Source organism: Megascapheus bottae, chromosome 8 (assembly GCF_031878675.1).
Source record: "Megascapheus bottae isolate mThoBot1 chromosome 8, mThoBot2.hap1, whole genome shotgun sequence".
NCBI classification, from domain to species: Eukaryota; Metazoa; Chordata; class Mammalia; order Rodentia; family Geomyidae; genus Megascapheus; species Megascapheus bottae.
The window spans coordinates 162,377-175,076 of record NC_143516.1 but is presented as its reverse complement, the minus strand read 5'-3'; the positions used below and the strand labels follow the sequence as shown (position 1 = coordinate 175,076).

Sequence of the window (12,700 nt, the reverse complement as noted above, 5' to 3'; positions counted from 1 at the left end):
GATAACTTTGGATACCTTAGTTAAAGAAGGTTGAGGGGGACCAGGAATTTGGCTTAGTGGTTTGGCTACCACTATGCATGCTAGGCAAGCATGCATAAAGACCCAGGTTCAATTCCTCTGTACCACCTACAAGAAAAAAACCAGAAGTGGTGCTGTGGCTTAAGGGGTAGAGCGCTAGCCTTGTGAAAGCCCAAGGACAGTGCTCAGGCTCTGAGTTCAAACCCCGGGACTGGCAAAAAAAAATAAAAGGTTGAGAAAAATTTCCATCTATAGCCTATTGTTTTAGGAAGAGTTAATGCTTCTGCTTATGTAGCTATGGAGACTTTCTCATGGATTTTATCTGTCCTGTTAGGCTATCCTCTTCACTCCCCTTCTTTCCCTCCAGAGAGGGTCTACTAAACCATTCAATTTTCACTCATCTGTATATTTGAGAAGCTTATCCTTACTGTGGAATTCCATCTGTACACTAATACTTCCTTTCTAAGTGTCCTTGTGGCTTTGCCTGTTCTATCACTACTTCCACATTTTACATTTTATAATAATGTCGTATGTTTATATAGCTCCCCATTATTAGTTTCACATGCACTAGCACAAGCTACAGTTATTGCATTACTATTAAGTAGGATATGTCATTGTGTAAAACTTAACAAATTACAAACTGATATAGAATGGCTGAAATTATATAATGTAGAAATAATTTTTTTAAAAAACTGAAGAAATCCTCTCTTTTCTCTAGGCTTCATCTTAGGAACTTTCTGCTCTCTTTCTTCATTGTTTCTTTGTTTCCTTGTTCCTCTCCCATGATTTTGTTATACCTTTGATTCCACAGAGATAATGTGAATCCTAATTTTCTTTAAGCTGAGAGCAGAGGACAAAAGTTCCATCCAGGGTTGTTCAAAGGTGACTATACCTTCAGCCCTAATCATTCTTACTCAGACTAGCTTTGGGTATTCTTTGTCTGTAGAAATTCCTGAATTGTTCACCCTGTACAGTTTGTGTTCAAATGATTACCTGTGTTACACTGTGAAGAGCTGTGTGTTCTATACATGTACCTATGTATGCATTTCTACACATTTTCCTGTGTATCCACTTGCATGTGTTCCTTTATGTGCATCCCCCCCACATGTATGCATACTACCAGTGCGGGCATATGTGCCCATATTTAGTAGCAGATCATTTTAGAAGAAGTATTGAATTTTTTAAGAAGCCTAATGATAGTCTGTCTCTGTTTTTTGTTTGTTTGTTTGTTTTTCCAGGTAGATACACTTTGTCTGGAGGATTTGCATGCATTTATTGCTCAGACCTTATGCCTCCAAGGAAAATCAGCTGCCCAGCTTGCAAATTTACAGGTACATACATGATCAATGAATTGTCAGAATCTTGGAGATAACCTTACTGACATAAAGGGTCAGGGTTTTCTATAGTCTTTCTCCACTATATCTGGTTTTTCACAGGAGCACTGGGAAGGCCTCATGGAGGTCTCCACAGGCAGAGATTTGTCTTCATCTCTTAAGCAGCTCGTGGCACTGGAGCACATGCTGACAACTGCTGCTTGCCTGCTGGTCCTGTGGGTCTTGATAACAGTGTGAAGAGAGTCCTCCATTAGCCTCCCTGATGTCAGACACAGCACCTTCTCTGGTGCTAAGCGTTTGGCTCTGGCTCTCCTCCTCTATCTACTGTGTGTGCAGGGTTGCAGGATGAGCTGCCCTTCCTGTGTCCTCATCCAGTGCCTATTATTTGTTTTTCTGGTATTACGATTTAAACTCAGAGCCTTGAATTTGCTTAGCTTGCTTACACAGCTGATACTCTGCCACTTGAGCCATACCACTTGAGTATATGCAAGAGAAGTTAGGCTGGCTGTAGAATACTATACATGTTTCCTGGTTGTCTATATAATTCTGATTGCAAGTCATGTATTCACTGGTCTTTCTGCCCATGGATGTAGCTGTCATTGTGAATTTCACCTACCAGGATATTCATGAAGGACAGACCTACCTATGTACTTCAGATAGGTAACATGACCTCTAGTATATAATTGTTATGGCCTGTGTGGAAATGCACACACAAATGGATTTGAATTAGAATTACTTTATAGTAAGTGAAGTAAAATAAACAAAACAAAAGATTGAATTATATATAAGTAACAAAGTCTCTCTTTTTCAGAGCTCTAAGGGTGAAGGATATAATATGCTGAAACCATATGAACTCATGCTTGCTAGGACAAACTGTAATGACCTCACAAGTCAGTGTCTTAGGTGTGTTCCTCTGCACATCCCTATGTGTCACTCAGTTCCCCACTCTGTCCCTGTGCGTTTTTTGCTATGCATCATAAAGGTGATTATAGTCTTAGCAAAGTGTTAGTGTTGATGTGTAAAGCAAGACATTGCATCTTGCTTATCAAAGCTCTAGATGTGTACATCTCACCAGTCTACATCTGTTGCTTTTGGGCCTGCTGCTTATTATTTCTGCTCATTTCTACTCCCTGCCCTTGGTTCTTGTTCTATTATTTCTTTCTATGTATTCATCATTTTAAAAAATTCTACTTGATATAAGTATTCATCTTTTATGCCTACCTTATTTCGTGTAGGATAACATCCTCCAGTTCTATCCATGTTATCACAAATTATAACTTCCTTCTGCAGCCTTGTAGTATTTGGTTGTATTTTTGCCCTATTTTCTTTATCTTCCCTTCCCTTTATGGACCCTTTGTAGTTTTCTTATTTTGGCCAATGCAAGTCATGCTGCAGTGAACATGAAATGCAGGTATCTCTTCAGCATGTTGATTTCACTGCCTTGACATAGAAGTGGCGATGCTGTCTTTGGTAGTTCTATTTTTAGCTTCTAGAGAAAGATTTATAGTGTTTTCTGTAGCAGATACACCATTTTTCACTTTTCTACCAATACTGTACAGAAGTTCTCTTTTCTCTGAACCCTTGTCAGGATTGGTTATCATTTTTGACAACAGCTGTCTTAACAAGTGTAAGGTAATATCCAGGCATTGCTTTGAATCTCCTTGATAATAAGTGATGTTGAACAGCTTTTCATATATCATATATCTTTTCATATATAGGTTATCTTAATGTCTTCTTTAGGGAAGCATCTGTTCATTTTCTTTGTCCTTTTTGGGGGGTAGGGGATCAGTCATGGGACTTAACTCTGGACCTGTGTATTGTCCCTGAGCTCTTCAGCCCAAGGCTAGCACTATCACATTGAGCCACGGTACTACTTCCTGTTTTTCTAATAGTTGATTGGAGATGAGTCTCACAGAATTTCATGCCAAGGCTGGCTTTGAACCACGATCCTTAGATCTTAGCCTCCTGAGGAGCTAAGATTACAGGCATGAGCCACCTGCACCCAGTTACAAGGAATTCAGTATGCTAAAGAAGACACATTCACTGAACTCAAGTAGGGCAGTGTGATGATTGTAACCAGTGTACTATGGAGTGTTTTGCTGTCAAGAAGAAAAAAAACTCATAATACCACTGTTAGAAATGAAGTGATAATGAGGGATATCACTACAGATCCCACCAGAAATGAAATGGTAGTGAAGGATATCACAACAGACTCCACTATAAGTGAAAAAATACAGTAAAACACTACAAGTAACTCTGTAACACACATTCCAAGCAACTTAGATACACAGGGCTAAATCCCCATAAAGCACAAGTACCACGTTGTATCAAATAGATCATTACAAAACCCCAATTTTTAAACTTGAAAAATACCCTCAAATACCCTCTCATCACAAAGCCTACCAAATGTTTAAAAAAGAAAGAATGCCAGTTCAGTGTCTTTCAGAAAACGTCAGGTCATTATCCCTTATGAGCATAGATATAAAGTTCTTTAAAGTATTTTTAAATTAAATCCAACAGTATATAAAGGGAATTACATATGATGACCAAACGGATTTGTTCCAGAAGTACATGCCGTGTTCAATATTTTGAAATCAATCAGTTTATCCTCTGCTAATAGTCTAATGAAGAAAAGTGACTTCATCATATTAATTGTTCAGAAAAGGTGCTGGGGTTTGAACTTAGAGCTTCCACTAGGCAAACACTCTATCACTTAAGCTATATCTTTAGCCTTGTTTGCTTTAGTTACTTTTCACATAGGTTCTTAAGCTTTTTCTCACGCTAGTCTTAGACTATACCCCTACCTATTCCTCCCAAGTAACTAGGATTGCAGCATATGTCACCATGCCTGACTTGTTCTTTGAGATAGGGTCTTGCAACCTTTTTTCTTGGGCTGACCTCTAATGATGAGCTCCTGTCTCTACCTCCCAAATAGCTAGGACTATAGTTGTGATCCACCACAACCAGCCACCTTTGACAAAACCAAACACCCATTTAAACAGACTTCTCCAAGGAAATGAGAAGAACAGATTTCAACTTAATAAGAGCATGCAAGTTAGACATGGTGGCACACACTTTTGTAGTCCACTACTGAAGAGACTAAGGGAGAAGGATTGTGAGTTTGAAGGCATCCTGTATACATAATGAGTTTAAAGCCAGCTTTCAAAAACATTTAAAAACCACAGTTATAAAAATAAATTTGTATGGAGCATGGGATTTAATGTAAAGCATAAAACCCTAGAAACTAATGGGATGAAATTAATGTAAAGCATAAAACTTTTAGAAATGTTTGGAACCTAGGGACTGGCAAAGAGTTGTTAGATGTCACACCAAAATTAAGATCTTTAAAACTATAAAACCTTGAAAGAAGAATTTTAAGATGATACCAGCCATGGAAAAGTCCCCATGTTTATGAATTTCCAGGATTAATAGCATGAAAATAGCCATACTGCCAAAGGTGATTTGCAAATTCAGTGTAATACTCATTAAAATCCCATTGTCATTCTTCACAGCAATAGAAAACTCAGTCCTAAAATTCATATGGAAGCACAAAATGTCATGTGTAGCCAAAATAATAATGACCTAGGGAAAACAACAACGGTACTAAGTATAGAAATAGACCTGAAGACTAATGGAACACTAAAACACCTAGAAATGAACCTACATACCTACAGCCATCTGATTTTTGACAAACATAAAACATATACTAGTTTTAGTTTTGACACACTAAAAAACATACACTAAAGAAAAGATAGTCTCCTCAAGAAGAGACTCTTGGCTCTAGGAAAACTGGTTTAACACACACAGAAGACTAAAACTGGATCTGTAACTCTCAGCTCTCACTGGGTACTAATAGCAGTCCAAAGTGTATCAGAGACCTTAATATAATATCTGAAACATTGGAAACTACTATAGGAATGAATGAAGAAAATACCATCACATATTGATACAGGCTGGAACTTCTGAGTATGACTCTACTGGCTTAGAAAATAGGAGAGGGGGCTGACATATGGGATTACATCAATCCAGAAAGCTGCTGCACAGCAAAGGTGTAATCATTGAACTGAAAAGACAAGTCATCAACAGAGTGAGCATTCTTTGCCAGCTGTATACATCTGACAAAGATCTGATAACCAGAATTTGTAAGCAGTTTAAAAACTAAATCCTGAATATCAGTAGCCCAGTAATTGTACAAATGAACTGAACAGGCAAAAGAAGTACAAATGGCCAATAAATAAAATGTTTAATGTCATTGGACATAAAAGAAATGCAAATCAAAATGAAACCCAAGATTCCACCTCTCTGCTGTCAGGGTAGCCATCATCAAGGAGACAACTCTGTTGGCAAGGGTGCAAGAGAAATGAACCATAAGACACTATCCATGGGACTGTAAACAGTGCAACCCTCTTGGAATCTGTGGAGTGTCTCAAAACGCTAAAAACTGCCATACATTCCAACAGGACCACCCTTGGGCATTTCTCTGAAGGGATGTAAGTCGAAATATAATAGAGGTACTTGTGTGCTCATGCTCATTGCAACTGTTCACATTAGCCAACTTTTACAAACAGCCAAGATGTCCTACAACTGACGAATGGATTAAAAAATGTGAGACATGGGCCAGGAGTTTGGCCTAGTGGTAGAGTGCTTGCCTAGCTTGCACGAAGACCCTCAGTCCCACATGCATAGAAAAAAACGCTTGCCTTGAGAAGGTCCAAGTACAGTGCTCAGTCCCTGAGTTCAAGGCCCAGAACTGGCAAAAAAAATGTGAGATATATGTGGGTGTGGCAGTTGTTTGTATGTGTATGAATATTATTCAGTAGTATAATATTTCAGTAGAAATTATGTCATTTATAGGGGAATGGGTGAGCCTAGAAACCATCATATTAAGTGACATGAGCCAGATACAGAAGGACAAAGGATACATCTCACATACGTGGGGATTAGACTTTAAATAAATATGGAAGCATGTACGGAAGGACAAAGGATACATCTCACATATGTGTGGATTAGACTTTAAATAAATATGGAAGCATGTACAAAATTATATTTGTGTATTTATATACTTATAGGCATGAAGCACTATGACAAAACCCCTTTGAATAATTAATACGCAGTTTAACAAAAAAGACTTAGGAGATTGAAACTTGTTTTTCTGGGAGTACAATCATTATTGAGAAGGGAGGAAGACAAATGGGGAGGAGGCAAGAGCGCAAATATAGACAAAATATATACGTGTGACAATAGAACAAGGCATACTATAATCCTACATATACAAAATATATTCATGTGTGCCAATGGAACAAGGCATACTATAATAGTGTGATGTTTTTGGAAAAGGCCAACCTATGGAGACAATGGAAAGATAGAAGTTGTGGAGGTGAGTGTGATTAGGGCCAACAAAGGACTTGGAACGTGCTAACTTGACTCATCACAGCGATTGGTGATTATCCTCCATCATTCTTTTGTCCAAACCCTTAGTGGGTATGACAGAGGCAGTTTTCATGTCATCTGTGGACTTTGGGATGTGTCACTACATGTAACATGGGCACCCCTGGTGAGGATGTTGATATTGGAGGAGGCTATGTATGGGTTAACAGTACATGGAAAAATCTCTGTGCAGCCTCAGTTTTGCTGTGAACTTCTCTGAAGATAAAGCTGTTTTAAAAAGTTATTCTTGAGAACAAAAAAAGAATAAAGTTTCCAAGACTAATTTGCCAACAGGAGGGGAAAGAGAGCCATCATAGGGATGATGCAGACATCATTAAAGAAATAATGGGAGGATATTATGCCAGTGCATTTCGACATGTTCAATCTGTGAAAAACAACTCCATAAGGCTGAAATGGAGAAAGACAGCCTGAAGGGGATCTTCTGAAATGAAGTCCTTACAGACAAACTCAAGGCCAAAGATCTTCAAAACAAGAGGAAAAGCAACATGTGTTATATAGGTTGTTCCAGAGACTATGAAAAGAGCACTTTCCAACTGTTTTGTATGAATACAATAAAACTTCAACAGCAAAACCTTGCAAAGACAATATAAAGAATCAACACTTCAATCCTGATTCATAAAAATAACGAATATCAACAAATTGAGTTCAGCAGTAAGTAAAAGTGATAATAGGAGCCACTCTGAGTGAAGGCTTTCGGGGTAACTTTAAAATGTCATGCTGTGCAACAGAAAGCTTTGACTTTTTCACCATAGCCAAAATATGTAATCAACCCAGATGCCCCTCAATGGACAAATGGATCATCCATCAGAAAGAATGATATTGTGCCATCTTTAAGGAAATTGAAAGACTTGGAAAAAATTCTATTAAGAAAAGTAAGCCAGACCCAGAGAAACATAGATTGCATGGTTTCCCTCATTTGTGATAACTAGAATATGCCTATAAATCTACAAGTAAACACACTGCATGGCAAAAGAAAAAAATAAAACCCTGCACATAATAAACTATACAAGTCTCTAGGCATTAACACACAGTAACCAAAAGGAGGACATTCTTTTTTTTTTTTTTTTTTTTTTTTTTTTTGCCAGTCCTGGGCTTGAGCTCAGGGCTTGAGCACTGTCCTTGGACTTTCTCAAGGCTAGCACTCTATCACTTGAGCCTCAGCACCACTTCCAGCTTTTTGCTATGTATGTGGGGTACCAAGGATCGAACCTGGGTCTTCGTGCATGCTAGGCAAGCACTCTACCACTAGGCCAAACTCCCGGCCCCAAGGAGGACATTCTTAGAAGAAGAAGATAGAGGCACAATATGTGCACCTGACCATATAAAATAATATTTATCAGAGCTGGGAATTTGACCTAGCATGCATGAAAACCTGGGTTTGATTTCTCAGTACCGCATACATAGAAAAAGCTGGAAGTAGTGCTGTGGCTTAAGTGATAGAGCGCTAGCCTTGAGAAAGCCCAAGGACGTTACTCAGGCCCTGAGCTCAAGCACTGGGACTGGCAAATTATAATAATAATATAATACTTATCAAAATAAACTCCAGAAATGAAAACAAGTTTTATTTTCTTTCTTTTTTTTGCTATTTTTGTTTTCATTTCCTTTTAATTGTTCATTTGTCTGTCTTTGGAAGGGTCGGGGGGCAAAGAAATGGAGGGACAAAGGGTGGACAGATACAGCAGTGATACTGACTAGACACTGTTGAAGTGAACTGTGGATGGGGATGGGAGGGAAAACTGAAGAGAGAGGGGAAGGGGTGGCACTGTTCAAAAAGAAATGTACTCATTACGTCGCTTTTTAAATAAATCATTTTTTTAAATTTGACTAAATATACACTGGATAATCCTGGTTCATGCTACTTATCTTAAAATAATGACTAAACTTTGTTTAATAAGTAAAACATTGCTTAGAAAGGGCATAAAACATCTGTAACTCCCTCCTAATTTATTTTACTTTCATAAGCTGCCTGAGATATGTAATTTAATGTGTTTGGGTAATATGATCAATGTAGGTATCCTGAAGATACTTGATTTTATTGTGCTTAACTTGTTGACTTGGACATTCACCTTGTTGATACCTGAGTGGGGTCACCAAGGCCAGCCAGGTCCATGAAGGATATCTATCTACAGTCTCTGGTGGGATACAGGAGGCCCCTGCAACACCAGTGACACTCTGCAAGGCCAGGAAGAACATTAAACATCAAGGTGGATTTGGCTAGGAAAAGAAATATTTCATGTGGCTATGACATTCTTGATTTGTAAAATTAGCCATCAGTCTTTTGGTTTATGTATGCTATTTTATTTTGAAGTTGTATTTATTTAAAATAAGGTTTATGGGTGCCAGGAGTATGACCTAATGGTAGACTGCTTGTGTAGTATGTATGAAGCTCTGGGTTCGATTCCTTGGTACCACATACACAGAAAAAAGCCAAAAGTGGTTCTGTGGCTCAAGTGGTAGACTGTTAGCCTTGAGAAAGCCTGAGTTCAAGGCTCAGGACTGGCAAAAAAGAAAAAATAAACCAGAAGTGGTGCTGTGGCTCAAATGGTAGAGCGCTAGCCTTAAGAAAGGTCAAGAAAGAGTCAGGTATAGTGGCTGACGCCTATAATCCTAGCTACTCAGGAGGCTGAGATCTAAGGATCGTGGTTCAAAGCCAGCCTGGGCACTAAAGACTATGAGACTCTTATCTCCAATTAACCACTATAAAACAGGAAGGGGGGCTCAAGGGTTAGGGTGGTAGCCTAACCCTAAAGAGCTCAGGGACAACGCCCAGGGGTAGGGCAGTAGCCTTGAGCTGAAGAGCTCAGGGACAGTGCCCAGGCCCAAAAGTCAAGCCCTATGACCCACAAAAAGAAAAAAAAAAAAAAAGCTCAAGGACAGTGCCCAGGCCTGAATTCAAGCATCAGAACTGGCCAATAAGTAAACAGATAAAATAAGGTTTTTAGGTGGGTACCCATGCTTTTTACACCTATAATCCTAGCTACTCAGGAAGCTGGAAACCAGCCCCAGCAGGAAAGTCCTTTAGATTACTGGCAACCAGTGAAAAGCTAAAAGTAGAGATGTTAGCTTAAGTAGTAAAGCACCGGTCTTCAGCCAAAAAAAAAAAAGTTAAGAGGTCCTAGATCCTAAGTCAAGCCTCAGTACACACACGCTCACACACTCGCTCACACATGCTCACAGGAATGTATGAGCGGTTTTTACTACTACAGTAATACCATTGCATTAACTGAATGTGGTTTTTAGAAACCTAGCTTATTCATATCTAAAGTGATACCTCAGATGTTCTCTATTTCTTTTCCTTTAAAGAAAGTTTTTCAGAGTAGTAAACCCAGCAGTAAATAATCTTGCAAGTAGCTTGTCCATCTTCATCATAGGCCGCAGTTTTGCCAGTGGGCATTTCTGTCTGGATCCCAGAGGTATGGAGCCAGACCCCTGAGTGGCAGGTCTGTATGAGGAATAGACCTGAGTGAACATCTATAGCTCATGTCAGTGGATGGTAAACAAGATGGTCTCTCTGGTGGGACTCCTCAGACTCCTTCAGTGAAGCTGATTTTCAAGGCCTCTTGAAATCAACAGAACTGATGAGATCTGGTATGCTGTTCAATGCTAAATAAGCAAGCATCGTTTCTGAGGAGTTAGCATTGCAGTGCTGAGACTCCCTCAGGCATTTCCTATACACCGCTGGAGCTCTGTTTGTTTGTTTTAATTTCAGAGTGTGTCTCTCTTTGCAGTTAGATTACATCAGTCCCAGAGCTGTACAGCTTGGATCCCTCTTCATTCGTGGCCTCACCACTCTAGTGCTGGTCAATAGTGCATGTGGCTTTCCCTGGACAATGAGTGAGTTCATGCCTTGGAATGTGTTTGATGGCAAGCTTTTTCATCTGAAGTACTTACAGTCTGAAAAGGGATATTCTGTGGAGGTTCTTTTGGAACAAAATGTGAGTTGGTTTTTGTCTTATTTGCATTAAACAACAATAAGTTTGAAACCAGTAGCTCCAGTCATTAGAAAGATGAGGAGTTGTCTATTCTAATGGTTCTAGGGCTTTAGAAAAATAAACATACTCCCTAGAAACATCCCTACTCACCTAGGCTTCAAAACGTCATGGAACTAACATCACTGCACTTCCATTTCCAAGTACCAGAAACATGCAACTGGTAGCGTCAGTATCAGCTCATAGCCTTGTAGAATGTGCAGCATGTGTAGAGGGAAGAACTTGCACTCCCTCAGGGACCTTCTGGACACCCAGGAGACACTTGCAAATAATTCTGAAGTCTAACCATGTCCAAAGGGACATTGGTTGCAACTCCAGCTTTTTCAGTACAGTTCCTACATGATTCCTGGAAAATTTCCCTGTTTTATTACCACAGGGTTGCAAAGGCGGTGTGATCTCGGGAGCATGCTGGTTTGTTAGATAAAATACTACATAGTTTCACACCATAGGGAAAACATTTGACAATGTGTTCTATCACTATTTCTCACCAAAATTCAAGTACTATAAGTGCTCAGAGCTTAGAAATAACCTGTAATGCACAGGCAGCAAAAGCCTTTCTGTGCTTTAGAAGAGTTTATAAACAAGAAGAAACCTGTTCTTCAAAGATAGCAATGGGAGTTGTGGATCCTCAAGGTCACAGCTGTTAGTCACTTCTATTCTGTGTACCTCCAAGTATTTCAGGCCAGCATCATCAATTTGATGCTGTTTCCAAGGTACTCATAAAGGAAGCAGTCTTCAAGATGCTATGGTCACATTGAAGGACTGCAGTTGTAATTCCTGGTATAGACCGAGCAGCCACACCAGTTTGATATTGGTGGGGAATAATCCCCCTGTGTGTTGTACCCCTTTATCTGATATTGGACCCTGCCCTGCATGATCTGGCCCTTTCATAAAATACACAGCTGACTCACTTACATCTGATCTATCTACAGAGATCTTGGCTCACCAGATTTCAAAACCTGAAGGCAGTGATCTGCAAAGCTTGCGGAAAGGAAAACCGACGCATTGTGGGCAAATCACATTGGACTTCTCACCACACAGGTAGGCAAGGGTTTCGGCACTCCACCTGTCATATACTGTCCTAGGAGCCATGTTGTGTCAAAGGTAGACTCAGTTGCTTCTTTTATCTTATTAAAAGAAACATTTCTTAATGGGAGTCAGGGATAGGAGGATTTCTGTTCAAGCCCCAGGCAGAAAGCTAAGCCAGGAACCTATGGTTCACACCTTTAATCCCAGCTCCTTGAAAGACTAAAATTGTTGGGGGTGCATTTCACAGCCAACCTAAGTACATAAGTTTGCAAAATACATTCTCAGTGAACTGGACACAGTGGCCTGGGCCTATTATTCTAGTTGTTAAGTGGCCTAACATAGGTGAGTTGCACCCAGGCATGTATCTAAGTAGGAAATGAGACCCTTCCTCAAAGATTAGGAAAGTGAAAGGGAGAAAACAAGATGATTGGGAGGGGGTGGGGGGAAGGAAATGGGGACAAAAACATGAGAAGGGGTATCAATGTGTGAGAAGTCGTGTGCCTATTACCTGACGAATGTAACTAAATCCTCTATACATTATCTCAACCAAAAATAAATGCATTTAAAGTAAAAAAAAAATTACCAGTAGAAAATAGGGCTAGCGATGTGGTTAGAGTGCTGGCCTAGCAAGCACAAAAACCAGAGTTCAGATCCCAATATTGGGGATGGGGGAAGCTGGGCCTTACAACACATGCCTCTATTGACATACCCTGGAGGCACAGGTAGGAGGATTGTAGTCCAAGGCAGATGGGCAAAGAGTAAAAGACTCTATCCAAAAAGCAAAGCAGTGTCCAGGAGTTTGCTCTAGTGGTAAAGTGTTTGCCTAGCATGCATGAAGATCCAGATTCGATTCCTCAGTACCACATACATAGAAAAAATCCA

General features: G+C 39.7%; 1 protein-coding gene across 1 annotated transcript in view; it reads left to right on the top strand.

Moving 5' to 3' along the window:
- The window catches only part of Fam120b (family with sequence similarity 120 member B), a 49,314-nt gene that overhangs the window by 25,309 nt on the left and 11,305 nt on the right, over nucleotides 1-12,700 (top strand). Inside the window, exons 6-8 of the mRNA XM_090337797.1 lie at nucleotides 1,257-1,349; nucleotides 10,529-10,735; nucleotides 11,722-11,830. Coding sequence (XP_090193923.1) covers nucleotides 1,257-1,349; nucleotides 10,529-10,735; nucleotides 11,722-11,830 — 409 coding nt within the window. The remainder of the gene's footprint in view (nucleotides 1-1,256; nucleotides 1,350-10,528; nucleotides 10,736-11,721; nucleotides 11,831-12,700) is intronic.